Source organism: Girardinichthys multiradiatus, chromosome 11 (genome assembly GCF_021462225.1).
Source record: "Girardinichthys multiradiatus isolate DD_20200921_A chromosome 11, DD_fGirMul_XY1, whole genome shotgun sequence".
Lineage (NCBI taxonomy): Eukaryota > Metazoa > Chordata > Actinopteri > Cyprinodontiformes > Goodeidae > Girardinichthys > Girardinichthys multiradiatus.
Genome location: NC_061804.1, coordinates 17,958,818 through 17,980,608, shown reverse-complemented (window position 1 = coordinate 17,980,608; position 21,791 = coordinate 17,958,818). Strand labels below are relative to the sequence as shown.

Here is a 21,791-nt window from a genome sequence, read left to right as displayed (position 1 = left end):
TCGTTTAGAGACCCTTTTAATGATATGCTAATTTTGTGAGATAGGAATTTTGGGTTTTCATGAGCTGTATGCCAAAATCATCCGTATTAAGACAATAAAAGACCTGAAATATTTCAGTTAGTGTGCAATGAATCTAAAATATATGAATGTTAAATTTTCATCATTACATTATGGAAAATAATGAACTTTATCCCAATATGCTAATATTTTGAGAAGGACCTGTATGGCCACTAGAGGGCAGTGTCATTCTGTACAGATGGAGCACTAAAACTGTGATCACTTCCTGACAAAACAACAGCGGCAGGCAAGAAAAAGCTCCAGATAGCATCAGTTTTTTCACCGATAAATTTAATATGTATTTAACCAGAAATATCACTTCATCCTCTTTAAAACAGCCACTACAGAAAAACGTGTCACCCTAAAAAGTGAACTCAAATCTGTAAAATTAGAAGGCGTTTAGGTGCCAATACGCACAAGATGGGTTCATTGTAAATTAAACTTCACACAGAAAAACACAATTTTGACATGAATATGACAAGCAAGCTAGAAAGTTATAGTTAATTAAATTTAAAAGCGTGATGTATTAAAACAGTGATCTTGGTAGAAATACATTTTATTTCCTATAGAGCACATATGAGATAGGCAACTTACTGAATGCTGACAGGTTATCAGGGGTTGCATTTGTAGGACACCTATGGAGTATTTACAGGGTGAAATAGAACCGATACGTTCTGATCACTGATTAGATTGAAAAAGAAACTTTATTGGAGGCCTGTTCTGTATCTCAGCAGATCTTTTTTTTTGTTGTTGTTTTTAGTAGCACAATTATTTCTTAGCAAACTAAAATGATTTAAACCTCATCTTTGTGAGTGCAGATATTTCAATTTTGGTGAGGGCCTATTCATCAAATTTGATTTTATTCAGATGTTATACGTCAGTAGGGGTTAGAAAAAATATATATTTGAATGGTCCAGGGGATCTGAACAGGTAATCAGAGTCAGAGTTAAAATGCAAGCATCTGTCAGGATATCCTGCTACACCACTACAGGCAACACATAAATATAATGGATTATTTGTGAGCAGATAACTGAAATAGCACTAGGTTGATTTTGAATATTATCCGTTTAGGGAAACACCTAAAACACACTGCTTCCTGGTGTGAGCTTTTTTCCCTAAATTGTGAAAGCGTTTTTATATTTACTCAGGTTATCTCTGAATGATATTAAAATGTATGTGATGTTCTAAAATGTTCAAGTGTGACAAAAAAAGAAAAAGCAAAACAGAATAAATCTGTAAAGGAGCAAATACTTTTTCATAGAACTTCATTCAAATATATTTTACTACTCTCATAGAGGCTAGGTAAAACAGGATGTAACAGAAGCGTAAAAAAATGGTAGAACGGCTGATGTCATGAGCTTCCTGTTTGCTGTATAAATATTTGGTTTTCTAGGCCGCAGAAAGTTTGGCAATCATTTTTATATTTTCAGATTTTTATAGTTATAATTCTTCTAAAAGCCTGACTCTAATCTAAATAAAAGTATTGTTTATAAATGTAGTGTTTACTCAAAGAGGAAGTTTTGAATTAACAATTGTTCAAATCTTTTACATAAACAAAATAATGTAATTAGGAAGTAAACTTGTTCAATCCTGCTTTGTTCGGTTTTATAGACGGGACGAACTTCCCAAAAGGTACGGCTTTTGCAACCAACAGAATCTGACTGCAGGCCCAGAAAGGTGAGTAATCAGTGAGTCACGGTAGAACTGGGACGTCTAGCAATCAGCTCCGATCAGACAAAAAGAACAAGCAGAGGCACTGGTGCCAAGAGCATAAATCAGTTTTATTTTTTTTTTTAAAAAGAGAAAAATTAAAACGCAGCTCATTTTACACAAAGAAGCATATGTACTCAATATAAAACTGAAGTCATGTGTTGCTCTAAATGATATGTGGGGGGAATGATTGGATTGATTATATAAAAAGGCACATGGGCGGGTTGTGATGAGCTGAGTGAGTCAATGCTGCATCACAAAACATTTTGGTGGCAAGTAAGTGTGGAAAACGTAATGTTCGAATCAAAAAGTTCAAGAGCAGATTTCACATTCGACTTCACAAATGGTTCTTTAGCACCATCTGTAAAAAAAAATATCTACTTTTTACCCTTTAACATTTTAAAGATATGTTTTAAAGTAGAATCTAGCTTCCATGGGAGCAATTTTATCTCATATAGTTTAATATTTTGGGCATCAGCAGCAACAGTTCCTTCAAGAGTAATTTACAAAAATCGTCTCATCGTGTATATGTGTAAGGTCATGTGTCAAAGAAAGCACATTTGCATAATTTACAGCAATATACAGATATATTTAAACAAATACTATACACTCTACAGTAAAGCACTTGTACTATAATAAAAACAACACAAAAAAGCTATTAATAAGTTATTGATCTGACTGAAAAAAAAAGGCTTGGGGAAAATATATTCAGAACAATTTAAACACCAGCTTGTTGCGTTCAATGTTTAGTTTTTGAAAAGTACAAAATAGAAAACAGTTTTGGTCAGAAAGGATCAGAAACGAAATATATAGCGTAAAAAAAAAAAAAACAAAGAAAAAGATCCCCACTCGAAAAACTGTACAGCTAAAAAGCACGTTAAAATGAATAAGTAAAAGTGGAAAAAAGTAAAGCTTTCCCAGACAAACCATACAATGAACACTTAAATATTAACATTACTAACAAACAAAAGTAAATAAAGGTTATAAAACTAAAACACAAGTGATGAGAATTTAGCTAACAAAGTTTAAATGTTCAAGTTGTAGCAGAAACAACCAGGAGCCATTGTGGAGAACAGGTGTTTTTTACAAGAAGGTAAAAAAGGAAAAATATGATATTCCAGGAGGTAAAACTTTACATGGACCCTGGCTTAATAACAACAACAACAACAACAACAACAGACAAGGTAGACAAAATCCTAAATCGGTAAATTATTAAAATAGTTTTTAAATTCATACAACAGGTTTACGTTAAAGTTTAACCAAACAGATGTGTGTTTTCTGTACATTTTAGTCACTGCAGTTGATATTAAAGGCCACATAATGAATGCAAACCTGTGAATACTGTAATAAAATAAATAATAATAATGTCATACCTAGGCATGGGCAGGTTATCAATGGCAAGGTTTTAAAAAGTTATGGTTTGAAAGGGGCAAAAATGTTGTTATGCTGTTTATACAGGGTATTCTCCAGCTATTTGATATGGGCGGTTACCCAGGGCAGCCTTAGAAAAAAAGAGGGTGGGGCGAACGAGCCCCACATAAAAAACAAAACATAAGTTGAACAGATTTTCTCTTTTTTATGTATATGCAGTCAATGGGGGGTTGGCGCCCCCTGCCTACTGCAAAGAACAGGTTGACTATTTTACATGCTTTTTGCAGGACCACGCTGCATTTTATCCTGGCCCAGGAATCAGAGGATCTCCTAAATGTCTTTTGGTGTGGCGGAGGAGTGGCAGAAGGTGGAGCTTGCCCTTTGGAACGCCCTCCCTCCCCTAAGTGTTGCTGCATACTGCCGGTCAACTGGGTGAAAGAACTCTAACTGGAGCTTTCCGCCGCTTACAAGAAATATTCTCTTATAAAATATAAATAAATAAAATTGCAACTAGAATTGTGATTTATTGTGAAAGCAGTAAACTAATTGAGTCTACCAATTTTACAGTTTGTAGTTCTGTTTTTAGAGCAGCTGCTGTGTTTAAAAGGCTTTGACAGGCTGACGAATTTTAGCAATACTTTTTAATCTGCACTTTTGTTATTGCAATAAATAACTAACATATTGTGATAACCCATTCTAAATTGAAATTTAGAGTTGAATTTAGTAGTTTCATATTCTATAGTTTTGCTTTTGTCCATCTATCAACATAAAAATCACAAATAAATGCTATTTTAATTAATGCTCAACTATTTCAGCAGCAAAAACAACACGCTTTGCTTTTGGGTTTTAAATTAAAAAAAAAAAGTAATTTGATCATGTTGTACGTTCTTGTTTAAAATGTTGGCGTTCATACCAAGAAACCGTGGTATTTTAACTTGGCTCATGTCTATTTATACCATAAAAATATTGCAGCCAGCAGATTAACTACGACGGTTTCAGGGAGTTTCTATAATGTTCTAAAGAATCCCATCCGGTGAGAACTTCAGCTGCACAATATCAAACATAAACATCAGCACTGACCAGACGCTACCTGTAATAAACCTCACAGCCTCTCATACAAATGGTGAATACACTAGTAACCTACTCTACTGCACCACATTCATAAGAGAGGGATTATTGCCCTCTCTGCCACTTTGCTGCTGGACTCACTGAGTGATCTTACAATGGTCAACTTACTGGCTCAAATGATGACTCATTGGGATTTACACTGGGATTCATACTAGTGGTTAAACAGGTCCACTTGGGGACATTAATAACATAAAAAAACAACAAAAAAGTAACATTGTTCCAGTTTACAGCTTCATGTAACGGAATAAAACACACCTCCATGAGGAGCGTTTAATGCTCCAGGTTAGTCAGATCCATTGAAAGCATGTGATACAGGCAGGTAAATGTTTGATGTGGGCTAAGGCTGAATAAAACTAGGTTGAAACTCAGACGAGCCGGGAACAGGCTTCATCACAGCATCTAGTAGTCAAGTAGGTAATCAGCCTCAGAGGTAAGATGTGTGTGGCGTTTTTCTTTTCCTTCTCCCGCACTTTAAACCCAGGGCTGCGTTCCGAGCTGCCTACACTGCAGAGGATCAGGGTTGGAGGTGCAGACGCTCAGAAAAAAAAAAAAAAAAACCACACCTCAGGTCTGCGTCAGTCTGTATCAGGGGCTGCTGCCGGCCTCCATGTCACTCTCGTCGGGGGCGCCCTTGTAAATCGGGCTTTTGTTCTGCAGCGCCGGCTCATATTTGCCTGAGGGCGACCTGTTCTTAGCTTCGCTGCTGTTTCTCATACCGTACAAGAAGTAGATGGCAAAGCCTACAAAAAAGAAGATAAATAATATTATGAGCAAGTGACCCTAGTGTGAAGGTATGGAAGGAAAAACTGGTTTGGGGGTGTTCAAACGCACCGATAAGCATCCAGACTGAGAAGCGGCACCATGTAGCCATGTCTAGCTGCATCATGAGGTAGATGTTGACGAAAACACTGAACAGGGGCAGCCAGGGAAGGAAAGGGACCTTGAGAAAACAGAGATAGCATTTAGGAATGGCTCAGTGCAGCAGCACAAGTTCCAAAACATGTTCCCAAAAAGCAGATATCTTACTTTAAAGGTGAGAGCCTCTTTGCTCTCTGGCTGCCTCCAGATGATGACAATGCAGACGACACAGAGCAGGGCCAAGAGGACACAGGGCAATATGACACAAACATCTCCGGCCAGCAGCTGCGGCAAACAGTTTGCCAGGATTACACACAGAATGGTGATGAGAACAGCTGTGAAAATAGGAGAAGGAAAACAAACTTAGATCGGTGTGGACATAATTATAACAAGAAGATTGAGTGCTTGGTAGCAGACTTACAAATAATAGCTGTGGTAGCGTAGACGATCATCCCGGAGGTCTTAGTTGGGCATTTTCCACTTGGACTGAAGAGCAGCTTGGCGGTGAACGTCTCTTGCAGGGGCCTGTCTTCTGTCTCCATGCCGTACTCGTCTCCACTGTCCCCTCCACTCACGGCTAACTTCTCACCTTCCACCAGCTCCACCAGCTTCTCCATCTGACGGGACGAATTCAGATTGCCTGGCTGATACCTGTGCAGCGAGGGAAGTGTTTTTTTTTTTAAACTGCCATGAGAGGGGGAAAGAAAATCTGACTGAATCCAGAGGGAAAATGGCTTCCATTCTGTTGTAAAAATGACACCATGTCCTGAAACAAAAAAATTTAAATGGGATTTTTAATCCTTAAAACAAAGCTTACCTGAGAATTAAGACACAAATAGCCACCAATGAGTACGCCAGCAGGGTCCCAATAGACATGAGGTCCACAAGGGCTGCCAGATCAAACAGGAAAGCCATCAGGGCTGTGAGGAGGAAACCAGATTTTAGAAAAACTCCCACTGTAGACGTAAACATTTACTTCAAAGCCATCTGAGATTTTTTCTGTCTGCTTCGGGAGGCGTTATTGACCCTGAGCTGACAGTCTGACAGACATGCTGCTTCTAGGGCTGAGTCAGGACATAGACGAGGTGAAACCTTTACAAACTATAATTAAAGACTCTTAACCCAACAAAAAGAACCTTGCTGACACTACGAGATAAGAAAATACAGGGAGAAGGACACAGATCCGAAGCCTACCAACAAAGAGAGATACGTTACCTGCAAAAATGCCAGAAGCAATGGTGGCCAGGATGGGGGTCTTTGTGCGAGTGTTTATTCTGGAAAGAACACGGAACAACAGCCCATCCTCGGCCATGGCGTAAATAACTCGAGGCATGGGGAACATGGAGCCGAGTAAGCTGAGAGGAGATCAGCAGTGAGCACATAATAGACTTTTAGCAGCTACTTATATTGAATCATCTGTGTTAGGATTTGGGTTTCCTTCCTCACCTGGTGGACAGAGCACAGAGAGAACCCACGGCCACAATGTATCTGGCTGGCCCCCAGCCCACATAGCTGAAGGCCTCGGGCAGGGGGCTGTCAGTGTTCAGCTGATAATACGGCATCATCATGGTCAGGGCTGCAGACACGCCGAAATAGGCGAAAAAACAGATGAGCAGCGACGCCACGATGCCGATGGGGATGGACCGCATGGGGTTCTTAGCTTCTTCACCTGAAGGAAGAAAGCAGAGAAAGAAGGATGAGTTGCAACTCAAATTTCATTCAAAGTTGCATAGAAACAATGAACCAGACCAGAGTTGCTCGAAGCCGATATCTTACACAATACAAAATCAAAACCAGTTCTACTGCCTTGCAGAAGTAGTCTTAAATCTGTCCATGTTTTATCACAGCCCTAAACCAGAATATTCTGCATTAGTGTTTTATATAAAACAAACACAAAGTTGTGCATATTAATGAGTGATAAAAAACATTCAACATTCAACACAAGGAAAAATCTAAAAAGTGTGATGTGGGTTTGTAGTTACCCCTCTTTACTCTGAAACCCCTAAATAAAATCCAGTGCAACTGATTTAGCCTACATGCACAATGCTGTGTTGTGGAAAACTAAAACTACACACTAAAAATCTGAAAAGTGTGGCATGCATAACAGCTGCACATCTTTTTGGCGATCTCTTTGCTTTGCTAAATAGCTAGATTTGATGGAAAGATGCTTGTACACATTATTCTGCCACTTTTTCCTTCCACTCAACTTCCTTGGATATAGCACCCTGAACTCCAGCTTAAGAATGTATAAAATAGATAAGGTTCACTTTTTGAGTTTAATTACTAAAAAAATATTTTTCAATTAAATTCTAATTTACTAAAAAATGCACTTGAACTACTTTGTGTTGGTCTGTCACATAAAATCCTAACGAAATACATTGAAGTTTGGGGTTGTCATGTGAGAAGATGTGATTACCATAGTTATGATTACTTTAGTAAAGAACTGTGTCAAAGTAGCTTTTACCGTGTGGAAATTATCAAAGTATTTGCGTGTTTTGCATTTATGACTGTAAATATGATCACGTTTCCATGTGAAAGAAGACTATTGGCATAGAAGTGGCAAACACTTGAGATCAGGTTGAAGTTAGTGGTCATATGGGTTTTCATGTTACTCTCTTTGCACGTTGGAAAAAATACTCACTCGTTGTGGCAATGCAGTCAAAGCCCACAAAGGCATAGAAGCAGGTGGCTGCACCAGATAAGATTCCGGGGAGGCCAAACGGAGCAAAACCACCTTCACCAAATTCTTCTTTCAATCTGAGGAGAAAAGAAACATTTAGAACGCAAACACAACATGTAAGTAATTTTGCCAACAGAATCACATTCTCACGTCGCTTGGGTGATGTTGGTGATGTTGGTGATGTTCCTGTACTCGAGGTAGTCATCTTTCACAAGGTTCCAGTTGCCAACGTCCCCCTTGACGAACCCGGATATGATGACGAACCCCAGGACCACCAGATTGATACCAGTGAAGATTTTGTTCACCAGCGCAGACTCACTCACACCAAAGGCCAGGAGCCCTGAGGGGAGCAGGCGCAGCAGGAAGTGAGGGAAAGAAATTCATACTCAGGATCAGTAACTCCATGTCCTGTTGCGTGGGCAGATTTGTTCCGACAAACCATCACCCAGCAACAGCAATCCTCTGAATACATCTTCCCAACACTGCTGCTGGCATGTGACATTAGCTACAAGACTGGTGTGACTGGCTGTCTCCTAATAAGGTCTCTTTAGCTGTATAACCAAACAGGAGGTTTTTCTTCCTCTTCCACTAAAACTTCTAAGCTCTCAGCAAACTCACCGGTTAGCAGCAGGACCAGGATTAGGGCGAACAGGTCCGGGTAACCTGCTAGCACATTTCCAGGCACATTCATTGCCATGGAGGCTTTAAAGAAGCCGGATATTTTTTGTTCAACCAGGTTGTCGAATGTCGAGCTCCACGCCCTGGCCACACTGGCCGTACCTAAAAGAAGACAGAACGTAAATCAACAACGTGGTTGGGCTTGCCATGAGACGATACCACATGGGTGTGTCTTAACAAATTATTGAAAACCTAATTAATTTCAGTAGTTCAATTCGAAAACTGAAACTCATATTATTTAGATTCAGTACATTCAGAGTAATACATTTTAAGTTATATAAATATATATTTTTTTCTTATTTTCACGATTATGCCTCACATCTTATGAAAACCCAACATTCAGGAAACTTCTAATTTAAATAAGATGTACCTCCTCTCAAGTATGTAGTTATCCCTTTTATATATATGCTCTTCCTCCTGTCATTTTTTCCTTCCACTTAACTGTCCACTTTGTGCCTTCAGTAGGGCGTCGATAACTGCCGATGCCTGCCGAGTCAGCAGCATCACCTATGATTGTGTAGTCCATACAGGGCCATAACATAACACTTGTGTGTTTAAAACCTTTTTTTTATTGGACAGCCAGCCATTGACACCCTCCACAAGCAGAGTAAGCCACAACACGTTAATAAAGCTCGTTTCTTATAGAGTGCTTTATCCATTCTCATTATTGGAAAGTTAAGTGGAAGGAAACAGTGTTGTGGAAAAGTGCACACACAGAGATAACTGGTAAAACTTAATTTGTATTGGTCTGGTAAAATTTTCTGAGAAACTAAATTAGGTTTTTTTTTTTTTTTTATAAACTAAGCCGTAATCGCCTAAATTAAACAGAAAAACAACTGAAATTCATAACTATGTATTATGAATCTATCTGATATATGGTTTTCACTTTCTGAACTGAACTCAATTACATTTTAATTTAACGAAATCTACTTGTTCATCAATGATTCCACATAAACTGAAGCTCACCAATAACATAAGAGAGGATGAGGTTCCACCCAGTTATGAAGGCCCATATTTCTCCCACCGTCACGTAGCTGTAGAGGTACGCAGAGCCCGTCTTGGGGACACGGGCGCCGAACTCGGCGTAGCACAGGCCGGCCAGCATGGAGGAAAGGGCAGCAACGAGGAAGCAGAGGACTATGGCTGGCCCCGCCTTCTCTCTAGCGACCTCGCCTGCGAGGACGTAGACGCCAGCGCCCAGCGTAGAGCCCACCCCCAAGGCGATGAGATCCAGGGTGGATAAGCAGCGGGCGAATTGGGTCTCTTCACTGGAGAAGTCCAGCGCCCGGCGGCGCAGCAGGTTTTTGCCAAAGCTGGACAGCATGTTGGCCATGCTTGCTGTGATTAGGCGTGGGTGCAGGAAAAAGCAATGCTTTTGAAACGATCCTTGCGTAGGTGGCTGTGTGTGTGTTTGAGTGGCACAGCTTAAACAGAACACCTCTTATTCACTTTGAATCAGGACAGCAGAAACGCTTAAGACAAATAAGATAAACAGGAAGTACTTGAATACTATTGGTCCTCTGATGCATGTGTGTTCACTTAGGCAGGAGTTACTTAAGTACACAGAGCAGGAAGTGGCAGGTGTGTTGTCACAGTATTTAGAAGCAGCAGATTAGGACCTATGAGGAAACACAACAAGAAAACAAGAACTCAAAACAAGGCTCTCTTTCAGCGACTGCCTAAGCTTTCACTTTTTACAGCTCAGTTCTCAGAATCAAACAAAGATTATAACATTCTGCTTGTTTCTACGAATGAAAAATCAGGGCAGGTAAAAAAATAAAATAAAATTACAGAATATATCAGCTCTGAAAAAGATTTTCTGATTCTCCTGATAGGATGTAGAATACCCTAAATAACATTGTGTTACAAGAGCATCCCCCTATGCTTCTTTTGTCTATTAATTCAGTTATTTACCGCTTCATTACATTATGAGATAAACAAGCTGTCTACGGTGTTTTGCAAAAGTATTCCCACCCCTTTGAGGTTTCCATGTAAGGATATCAGCATGTTAGAAGCTGCTTTGGTCAAATGAGGCCAAACCTAAACGTTTTAGCAAAGGAAAACGAACACTGAACATGAGCTTGAACAAGCCATTTCTACAATGAAGCATTGTGGTGGCAGCATCATGCTATTGGGGTTGCTTTTCTTCGTAGAGGAAAAGGAAGTTGATCAGGGTAGTTGGGGCAGCAAAAGACCCGAGACGGGGAGTTTATGTTTCAGCCGGACGATGATCTGAAACATGAAGCCAGATCTACAATGGAACGCTACAGATCAAAACACGTTTATTTGACAGAATGACCCAGACTAGAAACCAGTTTAAGACACTATCTGCCATTCACAGATAATTGAGCTACGTTGGAAAGAAGGCTATGAGACATATTCAAAAACATTCCAGCTGTAATTGATGAGCTGAAAAGGTGAATTCGATATAAGGGGAACATTTCATATCCATTACATATCCCACTAGGCTTGTCAGCCGGCCAGTTTTCACCGTAAGGCAAAAAAAAAAAAAAAAAACACTCAAAAAAAAACAATCAACCTCCTGACAGGAGAACCTGTATTATTACAGGTTACACAACTTCCAGGAATTCATACATCTTTCCACCTTTTTCCAGCTTAGTGCACGATCACAGTGGGGCACATGGAGACCTCTTGAAAACAAAAGGAGATCCAGTACTATTCTCCCAGGCGTAATTCTTAATTTTTTCCCGCCGCATTAACAAATAAACCTGCCATATGACACGCCCTATTACAGACAAAAGAACGCCTTGGCTAAGCCCTCGTCACTCCCTGACTGCGAGAAAGGGCAGATTACTGCTGGTTCTATGTTGTTCTAAAAGCCTGGGAAAGGCTGTGAGTAGACGATTGGATCAAATCAAGCTAATATCAACAAGACAGAGGTGGAGAGGACAGCAAGAACCAACAAGGTGATAAGGAGAACCTGTTGCACTGCACTGGGAAAACACTGATAGAGTTCAGTCCACTTAGAAAAATAGACTCGATCTGCAGAAACGTCAAATTAACCAAAAGCCAACTTTTAAGGATATTAACACTTTCTATGTCATTTTAGGAAAGAGGAAATGTTAATAATTAAAACAGTTTCTGCAAACATGGGATCAACAGTCCAAGGACATTTAGGAGTCCAGCTGGAGTGAGCGGAGCCAGTGTCTTTCTATAAAGCTAATCAAGCTATGCGATGAAGGAGGAAAAACACACAAATGCATATCAAACTGACGTCATGTGTGACCAAGCTCAAACAAAGCACAAACTGACCTTTCAGGCATTCCTGATCGACACTTACGGCATTTGCTGTAAAACATGAAATTGGTTCTGCAACAATCCCTCTCTGCAGCCCGGAACAGTTTCAGTTGTAAATGCTTTGGCCTTATAGGTGTAACAAAGCCAGTGTTCATGTTCAAACTAGATTACATTACTGAGTTACACTTCCTGCTTCAAGTTCTTACTGGCAACGGAATCCCAATCAGTCAGTCAACTAATCAATCAAGTTTGGCTGAAACAGGTCGGTCCAGGAAATAAACTCCACCCTGACATTGTTTACAATCAAGCTCCACCTACTCGAATCAACAGATAAAAGTTAACTTGGAAACGTGTGAAGGGTCAGACAACAGATTTACACATTATAAACTGAGCGCGTTAATAACAGCATCCCACTTTTCTCTCAGTGCATTGTGCTATTCTACTGTCAGAGATCACACAAAGGCAAGCATGTGCAGTGATAACAATGTGATAAATGTGCAAAGATCTCCCTCCCAGATTTACAGTAGCCCCCCTGTTGGCACATGTACTGTCAAGCACAGTGCAAGTTGATCTATTCTGCAAATGCAACACCATTCAGGCATTATTCAATTCAATTCAGTTTTATTTATATAGCACCAATTCACAACACATGTTGTCTCAAGGCACTTCACAAAAGTCAGGTTCATACATTCCAATTAATCCTAACCATTGAACAGTGCCGTCAGATTCAGTTATTTATTCAAATTGGATAAAAAGTTTTTCTGTCTAAGGAAACCCAGCAGATTGCATCCAGTCAGTGACTTGCTGCATTCCCTCCTCCCGGATGAGCATGTAGAGACAGTGGAAAGTCACTGGTGTTGACTTTGCAGCAATCCCTCATACTGAGCATGCACGTAGTGACAGCAGAGAAGAAAAACTCCCTTTTAACATAAAGAAACCTCCAACAGAACCAGGCTCAGTGTGAGCGGCCATCTGCCACAGGGTTTGAGAGAACAGAGCAGAGACACAAAGAGAACAAAGAAGCACTGATCCAGGAGTACTTTCTATGGGAAGGAAAAGTAAATGTTAATGGATGTAGCTCCTTTAGTCGTTTCATCTAGAAAGAAAGAACAGATAAACCCTGAGCCAGTTTTCAAGGTTAGAGTCTGAAAGAGAGCACATACAGGTCCTTCTCAAAATATTAGCATATTGTGATAAAGTTCATTATTTTCCATAATGTAATGATGAAAATTTAACATTCATATATTTTAGATTCATTGCACACTAACTGAAAAATTTCAGGTCTTTTATTGTCTTAATACGGATGATTTTGGCATACAGCTAATGAAAACCCAAAATTCCTATCTCACAAAATTAGCATATTTCATCCGACCAATAAAAGAAAATGTTTTTAATACAAAAAACGTCAACCTTCAAATAATCATGTACAGTTATGCACTCAATACTTGGTCGGGAATCTTTTTGCAGAAATGACTGCTTCAATGCGGCGTGGCATGGAGGCAATCAGCCTGTGGCACTGCTGAGGTCTGATGGAGGTCCAGGATGCTTCGATAGCGGCCTTTATCTCATCCAGAGTGTTGGGTCTTGAGTCTCTCAACGTTCTCTTCACAATATCCCACAGATTCTCTATGGGGTTCAGGTCAGGAGAGTTGGCAGGCCAATTGAGCACAGTGATACCATGGTCAGTAAACCATTTACCAGTGGTTTTGGCACTGTGAGCAGGTGCCAGGTCGTGCTGAAAAATGAAATCTTCATCTCCATAAAGCTTTTCAGCAGATGGAAGCATGAAGTGCTCCAAAATCTCCTGATAGCTAGCTGCATTGACCCTGCCCTTGATAAAACACAGTGGACCAACACCAGCAGCTGACACGGCACACCAGACCATCACTGACTGTGGGTACTTGACACTGGACTTCTGGCATTTTGGCTTTTCCTTTTCCCCAGTCTTCCTCCAGACTCTGGCACCTTGATTTCCGAATGACATGCAGAATTTGCTTTCATCCGAAAAAAGTACTTTGGACCACTAAGCAACAGTCCAGTGCTGCTTCTCTGTAGCCCAGGTCAGGCGCTTCTGCCGCTGTTTCTGGTTCAAAAGTGGCTTGACCTGGGGAATGCGGCACCTGTAGCCCATTTCCTGCACACGCCTGTGCACGGTGGCTCTGGATGTTTCTTCTCCAGACTCAGTCCACTGCTTCCGCAGGTCCCCCAAGGTCTGGAATCGGCCCTTCTCCACAATCTTCCTCAGGGTCCGGTCACCTCTTCTCGTTGTGCAGCGTTTTCTGCCACACTTTTTCCTTCCCACAGACTTCCCACTGAGGTGCCTTGATACAGCACTCTGGGAACAGCCTATTCATTCAGAAATTTCTTTCTGTGTCTTACCCTCTTGCTTGAGGGTGTCAATAGTGGCCTTCTGGACAGCAGTCAGGTCGGCAGTCTTACCCATGATTGGGGGTTTGAGTGATGAACCAGACTGGGAGTTTTAAAGGCCTCAGGAATCTTTTGCAGGTGTTTAGAGTTAACTCGTTGATTCAGATGATTAGGTTCATAGCTCATTTAGAGACCCTTTTAATGATATGCTAATTTTGTGAGATAGGAATTTTGGGTTTTCATGAGCTGTATGCCAAAATCATCCGTATTAAGACAATAAAAGACCTGAAATATTTCAGTTAGTGTGCAATGAATCTAAAATATATGAATGTTAAATTTTCATCATTAGATTATGGAAAATAATGAACTTTATCACAATATGCTAATATTTTGAGAAGGACCAGTATGATTAGTTACAGTAAAAGCTCAGTCAATTTCCATGTCTAGGAGAGAGAAAGGGTTAAACACTAAAAGACAGGGCTATGTGGATCATTGGTAGAGGGTTGTTGCCAGCAGAAGCTCAGACAATGCCCCTCTCCAGAAAGGTGTCACAGGCAGACACAGAGCCAGGCCAGGTGTAGCTTCTAGGAAGAGAAAAGAGAGAGAACAAAGTTAAAAGCTGAAATAACAGCAAATAATGCAAAATTGGAGAGTAGTGTGAGAATGTAGAGAAGAGGGTGAAAGTGGTCATTAAGTCCTCCAGCAGCCTAAGCCTATAGCAGCATAACTACACAGATAGTTTCAGTTCAGGTTATTTAGTTAAATGGCGCTTATTTTCAACAATGTCGTCTCAAGGCACCTCACAAAGGGTCCCACTGATGGTCATTGTTATACTAAAAACCACAAGGATCGGGATACTTCTCTCTGTCAGACTGATTATAACCATTGGAAAAGAGAAGGGGTCATACAGGTAGCAGAAATGGAGGGTGTGTTTGCACCTCAACCATAACTGAGCCGGTTTAGGCTAAACCTGACTCCCCCTTACTCCAACCAACGGGGAGGGAGGAAGGCTCCCTCTCTGATAAACTAAGCCACTCGAACTATAAGCTTTATCAAAAAGGAAAGTTTTAAGCCTAGCCTTAAATGTAGACAGGGTGTCTGCCTCACGGACTAAAGCTGGGAGTTGGTTCCACAGGAGAGGAGTCTGATAACTAAAGGATCTGCCTCCCATTCTACTTCTAGAGACTCTAGGAACCACCAGTAAACTTGCAGTCTGAGAACGAAGTGCTCTGTTAGGAACGTATGGAGCAATCAGATATCTGATGTATGATGGAGCTAGATCATTAAGGGCTTTATATGTGAGGAGGAGAATTTTAAATGCTATTCTGGACTTAACAGGGAGCCAATGAAGGGAAGCTAAAATAGGAGAAATATGATCTCTCTTTTTAATTGTCATCAGTTTTTATGGATAATTATAAAGAAGCAAAATAATCAGAGCAAGAAAACCGTCATTACGATTTAATGCAACCGTGTTGTTACCATCCCAGTTATCAAAACAAGTCGACCTTTGTTCCGTTGATCAAGAACGTTTTTGATATTAGAGCAAGGATCAAAATAACCTGATAATTGAGTTAGTTAAAAAGATAAAAACACATTTTAACTGATTCAATGCTTTATAACACGATTAGAAAAGATAGACACATTGGCCTATTGTTCTTTAACAAACTGACTCTCCTGCCTTAAAGAATTATTCACACCACGCCGTGTTGGAAACATGTTAAAGAATGTGCTCTAGTCAGATGAGATCAGTAAAGACTTGCATGCAAAATGCTATGTGTGTTGGAAAGCTAACACCAAACAGCAACCTGAGCACACCATTCCCATTTTGAAACATGGTGGTGGTAGCATCATGCTGAGGGGAGGCAAGATACACCTTTCTGATGCCATTTGTATAAAAAAAAAAAAAAAAGGTAAACACTATACCTTTTTCATTCCGCATCACAATCATGAATTTTTAAAAGCACCATAAATTACACTGAATTGTGTGGTTGCAACGTGGCATAATGTGAAAAGGTTAATGGGGTCTGAGTACTGTTAAAGCACTGTACTCTCGGCATTCAGGGACTCTGAGAAGGCATCAAAAGCAATGCTACACCCCGTCTGAGGCCATTAAAGCGGGTGACACCTGATTCCTTCACCTATCAGTACAGTCGGTCACTTCACTGTTCACCCAGCGAAGAGGGGAAGAGAAACCTTAACCCAGCAGCACAGGCTGGACCGTCTCACGGACACAGTGTGGACATCTAAGTATGACCGTCTACAAAATAAGGATCTATTCTCTTGCCAGTTCAGTTTGGTGCAACATGGCGTGCAAAGCAAAAAAACAAATCACAAGTTCAGCTTAGGCTCAGTTTTAAAAGACAGGAATCTAATTTTGGCTGCATTTGGTGCACAGGATATAAACTATCACAATGATTCAGTACAGACAAGATTCTATTAATACCACAAAAACAATATCAGCAATTAATCAAAGCATGCTTCAGTCTCCCAGATCACAAGAGAATATCCTGCCCCGTACGGTTTAGGATTGGGAGAAATAAAAGACAAACACTGTGAAACAATGAAATCAAAATACCAGACCGCCGCCACAATAAACACGCGTCCCTCTGAAGACAGATGGGAAACGGGTAATGGGTGGAAATGCTTCCACCTCCTGCTTTGTGTGACATTCCAGCAGCATTTTTTCACATGCACACCAGGAACTGAGATCTGAGGGGGCGTCGGCGTTGTGCTAATAAACACATGAACAAACTACCATGTCCGGCTGGCAGTGAGACGATCAGGTGTTCACCCAACACCACACAGAGGTGCTTGAGTGCAAATGCGGTTTTCACCCGCTTGCCTTTTTTCTTTTTTTTTAGAGTAGAATGAACCTAGAGGGTTTAAGATGGTCTCATTAAAATGAGCTATCGGTCACATCAACCCATTCTTAATCTTTTCCTTGTGGTTTTCACGAGCATGTCTGTGTGTGGATGTTAGAAACTCCCCAAGCCCACACACAATCAGGTAAAAAGACCGTCTATCTACAGTCCGGCTGAAAAAAATGACAAAACTTTACAGGAAAGTAAATATTCATAATCATGCGAGTATCTGTGTACAACAGCTGGGTCACTGTTGTACTTTTTCCCCAACAGAGACTTTAAGAAAGGCTGTTTATGCCAGAGGACTGGTGACCCACCGATTTGGGCCAACTGTGCTCCGGTTCTAACAGGCTTCGGGGATAATGGTTGTGTTGCTTGACTTAGCTTCTCTGCAGCTGCTTGCTACGTACTGTACAGTAAGAGGATTATTCAGGGAGGTAGCAAAGCTGCTAGCATCATAAGGTACTTCTGCGCCATGTTCTACCCTGAGCAACAAATGGGTTTTGTTTTGATTGCAGTTACTGATGATGATGTTGCCACCGTGGTTACAGAACTGGGCAGGAAGTAAGAGACTTTGCAAATCTGTTCCACGGTAGCAAAATACATCGTGGTAGGATGCAAACTTTGCATCATGCAGAGCTCATTTAAAAGATAAAAAAAAGTTCAATAAAAAGACATGGCCTGAAATTGATCAAAGTATATCAAGATGCACAGGTACTTGAATATTTGCATGAGAGAATCTATTGTAGGGTGTTGATCTGAGCAACTATTCATCTATTAATTACTACTACAACATCCGGTAGAGTATGACTCACGCCAAAACAAATTCGCTCGGGGTCCAGAACTTATCTAAGCAGCACAAACGTGCCTGATTAGACGAGTTTCTTGTGCCCGAGTTGGAGGGCTTTTGCCAACCTTGTTTTGTCCTGAGGCATGGCTTTATTGTGAATCACTGCACACTTATGTTAAAAATGAAATAAAGATCAACAGAGGAAGGACCGGGACTATCCAAACCCAAAACAGAGAGACATCAATCAATATCAAAACCCTCCCAATCTGATAGAACACCAACTCCACTGGGTGCAAACAAAAACTAAGATAGGTAAAACCCCTGTCTCTAAATGGGATCCTTAAAAAGCATGCCTATAGCCCCACTAGGCACTGGTATCAAGATATTCCAAAGTTAGTCTTAATAATGGCTACAAATTTCCTTTGGACCATACCTGTTAAAGTCCTTTTATTGAGATTCCAAAAAACGTGCAGGAGGATTTTTTTTTCCAGATTTCTAAACTGCCTGTTCTCCACATGTTGCTGCACACTGCCAGTCAGCTGGCTTAAAGATGGTTACTACACTTGTCCCTAGCCTGCAAGAGAGACTAGTTTAACTGTTTGTAAATATTTCTGTGTTGTAATAAAAAAAAAAAGGCCTTTGCTGCAGCGACAGTGGGGACAGTTGTTGCTTTTCTATTTAACAAAATCTGTTGGATCCTGTTATAGATTTTGATGAGATTTTTTTTTTTTTGTAAAAATACTTTGAAATCATGGTATGCCTACCCAGAATAATCCTACTGTGAAAATCTCAGGCCACCATGTGTTATCTGGGAAACTCACCAGCTGCACAAATGGAACATGACGTAGATTGCACTGCAAAAGCAAACACTGACCAGAAGAAGTGAATGTGACCCTGCAAAGTCTTTCAGGGTGCAGGTATGTAAAAAAAAAAAAAAAATCGTTTCCATTAAAACGACTTTATTGTTGCAAAAAATACACCCCAAAGGCCGGCTGTGTAAGATACACCATATCCCCATTCTTCAGCAATTCTACAATATTTTCTAGAATTGTGTGTAGCCCCACTGAGTAAAAACAAATATATGTTTTATTAATTAAAAAGCCTAGAGAAAAGACCCCAAAAAAGGCCCTTCATGGTCTTTTGTTGCTGAATCTTTGGGAAAAGGCCGACCGCTGGGACTGAACTGACTGACCTCTCAGATCACCTGGTAGGACACTGCAACATTTGCCAAAAGCTGCTCCCCCTTGTTAACTGGAATGTGACACACTGAGAACCTACCTGCTTTCCCATGACCAACACCAGCTCTTACTTAACAGGACCCGAGAGCAGCAGCATTAAGCCCGTGTAGTATTAGAGAGGATAAACCACATCTTAAATGCCAAAGGTGTGGCCGCTTAGCTGCAGCACAGCATGAAAAGATAGCTCAGGACAATCTGACAAAACAGAGAAACTCTTAATAAATTCAGCTCTAAGGCAAATTTATAAAATAAATAAATAAACCTTTGTGGGATGTAAAACACCAGACTTAACTGGGCATACCCCAGATACCAGTAGAAAGGTAAAAAAAAAAAATAATAAAATGAAAAGTGTTTTCACTTCAACACTTAAAGGGCTATTTGTGTGCATTTCACCATTCTAGTTAACAGTCTGAAATATTTCCACTGGCTGTAATGGGGTCGAGGAAAAAAACATGACATTTCAACCTAACCGCCGTTAACTGGCACGCAGCCGTCTAGTGTGCCAGCGTCTTTACAACTCCACCTCAAACCAACTGACCTTCAAGCCAAGCAGGTTTAAATTACAACAGAGCAAAGTCTTCTTACTACAAGACTCTTAACTATGGCCGGCTGATGCAACACACATATGGGAACACCCTTCAACGCGGGCTGCTTGTCAGCGGCTACCGAGGAAAGACGGCTCGCTTTAATGACACTCACGACTTCTTGTGGTTGAGACTACAGAAGCGCTTGAATTAAATAACAGTTTAAATCTATACTTACGAGCAGCGCCAGACATACCGAGTGATGCTCTGGTGTAACTGAAGCATCAGTTAGCTACGTGGCTTCCAGGCGCTCATCTCGTGTTGATATTGTTGCTTTCAGGTTTAAACGGCACTCGGCGGTTGTTGGTTCTAGGGCCATAAAAAACGCGGCAAGGCATCAAACAGCGGCCGGACAGCTATGTATTTTCCTCATGTCTGATTTGGTGACAAAGACAAAAAGTTAAAAGCAAACGTTTCAACAGCACTAACTGTTCGTTTGGGTTACTTGAGGGGAATTTTCGTCGCTGTTTGGAGGTCTTTGAAAGCAGCATTCCGTTTATCAACACGCCTTGATAAAAGCGGAACATCAGCCACACAAGATGCTAACGGGGGCTAAAAGCAAAAAAATGCATGAAAATGTGAGGTGCTAAAACTATGGGTGTCAGGTGTACGTTTTAAAAAAGAGAAGACTGTTATTAAGTTTCCTTGTTTCTGCTCTGTTCTCACTGGTTTTCCATTACGTGCTGGATCAACTACATCAGCTGATTCCCCACTCAAATGACAAATTAAGCCGATTTACTGAACGCTAACTACCGCGAACAGACTCGTTATGAATGTAACTTTTTGCAAATCACATGTCTTTGTTAAACACTCAGACACAAAGCTGGTAATGAAGATGAAGAACATTGTTCTTTACGAGCAGAGCCTTAATACAACACACGAGGAGGATTGCATCATTCTACTACTACTAGGTAAATACACGTTACAACTAAAGGAAAAACGTGTAATTGGAACGCCGCTTAATTTTTTATTTTTTTTTAAATCTACATATGTTTCGCAATAATAATAATAATAATTGTACCTTTTAATGCCTCCTGGAGGGTAAAAGTGGAAAGGTAGAGACGGAAAAGAAGTGAAGAAGAGCGGCGTCTGTGGTTTCTGATGAAATATCCCTCTTCGTTGAGCCTTTTGATCGGTAGGGGGGGACGTAAAAACAAACTGACGCAAGAGGAGGGCGGAGCTTTTAACCATGAATGGGAGAATAAATACAAAAATCTCCTTATCGGGCTGTAGAGCAATAATGAACACGCCGGAAGGCTCCACAAACGGAGAATATTTATCAGGATCTCTATGAAAGATAACAGTGGAGGCGCCCAGCGTGCGTGGTTTGCTGAATAGTAACAACGTCCATCTACACACTTCAGTATGCTTATTAGGATTTTATATGATAGACCACCACAAAGTACCGCATAGTTGTGAAATGAAAAGTATTACTTGGTTTTCAAACTGAACATTTTTGCCTACATGCCAAAAAGGCTGTGTGGAGGATCACCACATGATCTTAAACACATCATCTTGAAACGTGATGGCAGCATCACGCTGTTGAGTGCTTTATAAATAAAAAACAGAAAGGTGTTGCATGCGTTGGTATTCAGCCCCCTTCACTCTGATATCCCTAAGTAAAAAAAACTCATTGCACTCAACCGCCTTCAAACGTACCCCAGCAAACAGACTGAATCTTTAATTTAATTTTAGCTTAATCCCAGCATAAACTAAACATTTTTTTTTTATTCTATTTGGTAGAACCAGAACACACAGTCCCCTCAGTGTTACATGGTGGTGACAGATAGATAGATAGATAGATAGATAGATAGATAGATAGATAGATAGATAGATAGATAGATAGATAGAAACACTAACACAATCCAAAAATTCATAGACATCACATAACATTCACTCATATCCACTTCCCCATGTGAATTGCACAATGCCAATCCTAAATGTATAAGATCAAAATGAAACAAATATGTATCATAAAAACACATAAAATAATTAAAAGTACTATTGACCGTTACCTGTATGTTCTGTAATCATGATTTAATGTTTTCATTGCCGTTTAAGGCTTTGATGGAGAGTGGAACAAATGAGTTCTTGAAGCGGTTCAGTCTGCATGCAGGAACACTGAGGTGCTGACCCAAGGGAAGGAGCTGGTACTCTGAGTAAAGGACATGAGTGGGTTCTGAGGTAATTTTCTGGGCCTGTGTGGTTATT

General features: G+C 40.5%; 1 protein-coding gene across 5 annotated transcripts; it reads right to left on the bottom strand.

Moving 5' to 3' along the window:
* Nucleotides 1-1,817: 1,817 nt before the first annotated feature.
* slc7a3a (solute carrier family 7 member 3a) lies at nucleotides 1,818-20,752 on the bottom strand. 5 transcript variants are annotated; one of them, XM_047379358.1, is made up of 13 exons: nucleotides 20,602-20,752; nucleotides 9,985-10,101; nucleotides 9,449-9,820; nucleotides 8,423-8,584; nucleotides 7,955-8,144; nucleotides 7,766-7,881; nucleotides 6,571-6,793; nucleotides 6,340-6,479; nucleotides 5,942-6,044; nucleotides 5,546-5,775; nucleotides 5,293-5,459; nucleotides 5,098-5,206; nucleotides 1,818-5,006 (listed from the first exon to the last, which is right to left on the bottom strand). In XM_047379358.1, the coding sequence occupies exons 3-13, from the start codon at nucleotides 9,813-9,815 to the stop codon at nucleotides 4,852-4,854; spliced, it is 1,962 nt and encodes a 653-aa protein (XP_047235314.1). In that variant the 5' UTR covers nucleotides 9,816-9,820; nucleotides 9,985-10,101; nucleotides 20,602-20,752; the 3' UTR covers nucleotides 1,818-4,851. The 5 variants fall into 5 exon arrangements, with proteins under 5 accessions (XP_047235314.1, XP_047235309.1, XP_047235311.1 ...); XM_047379353.1 differs by having other exon boundaries at nucleotides 9,449-10,101; XM_047379355.1 differs by lacking the exon at nucleotides 20,602-20,752 and adding an exon at nucleotides 19,759-19,903 and having other exon boundaries at nucleotides 9,449-10,101.
* Between the last annotated feature and the right edge of the window lie 1,039 nt (nucleotides 20,753-21,791).

What these genes read in the sequence shown, in the direction of transcription:
- slc7a3a (XM_047379353.1), bottom strand. Translation starts at nt 9,815, where the DNA reads ATGGCCAACATGCTGTCCAGCTTTGGCAAAAACCTGCTGCGCCGCCGG. An exon ending in ACCAACATCACCCAAGCGAC is followed by an intron (nt 7,882 to 7,954) that starts GTGAGAATGTGA and finishes TTTTCTCCTCAG; the next exon opens with ATTGAAAGAAGAATTTGGTG. An exon ending in TGCTTCTGGCATTTTTGCAG is followed by an intron (nt 6,045 to 6,339) that starts GTAACGTATCTC and finishes TCCTCCTCACAG; the next exon opens with CCCTGATGGCTTTCCTGTTT.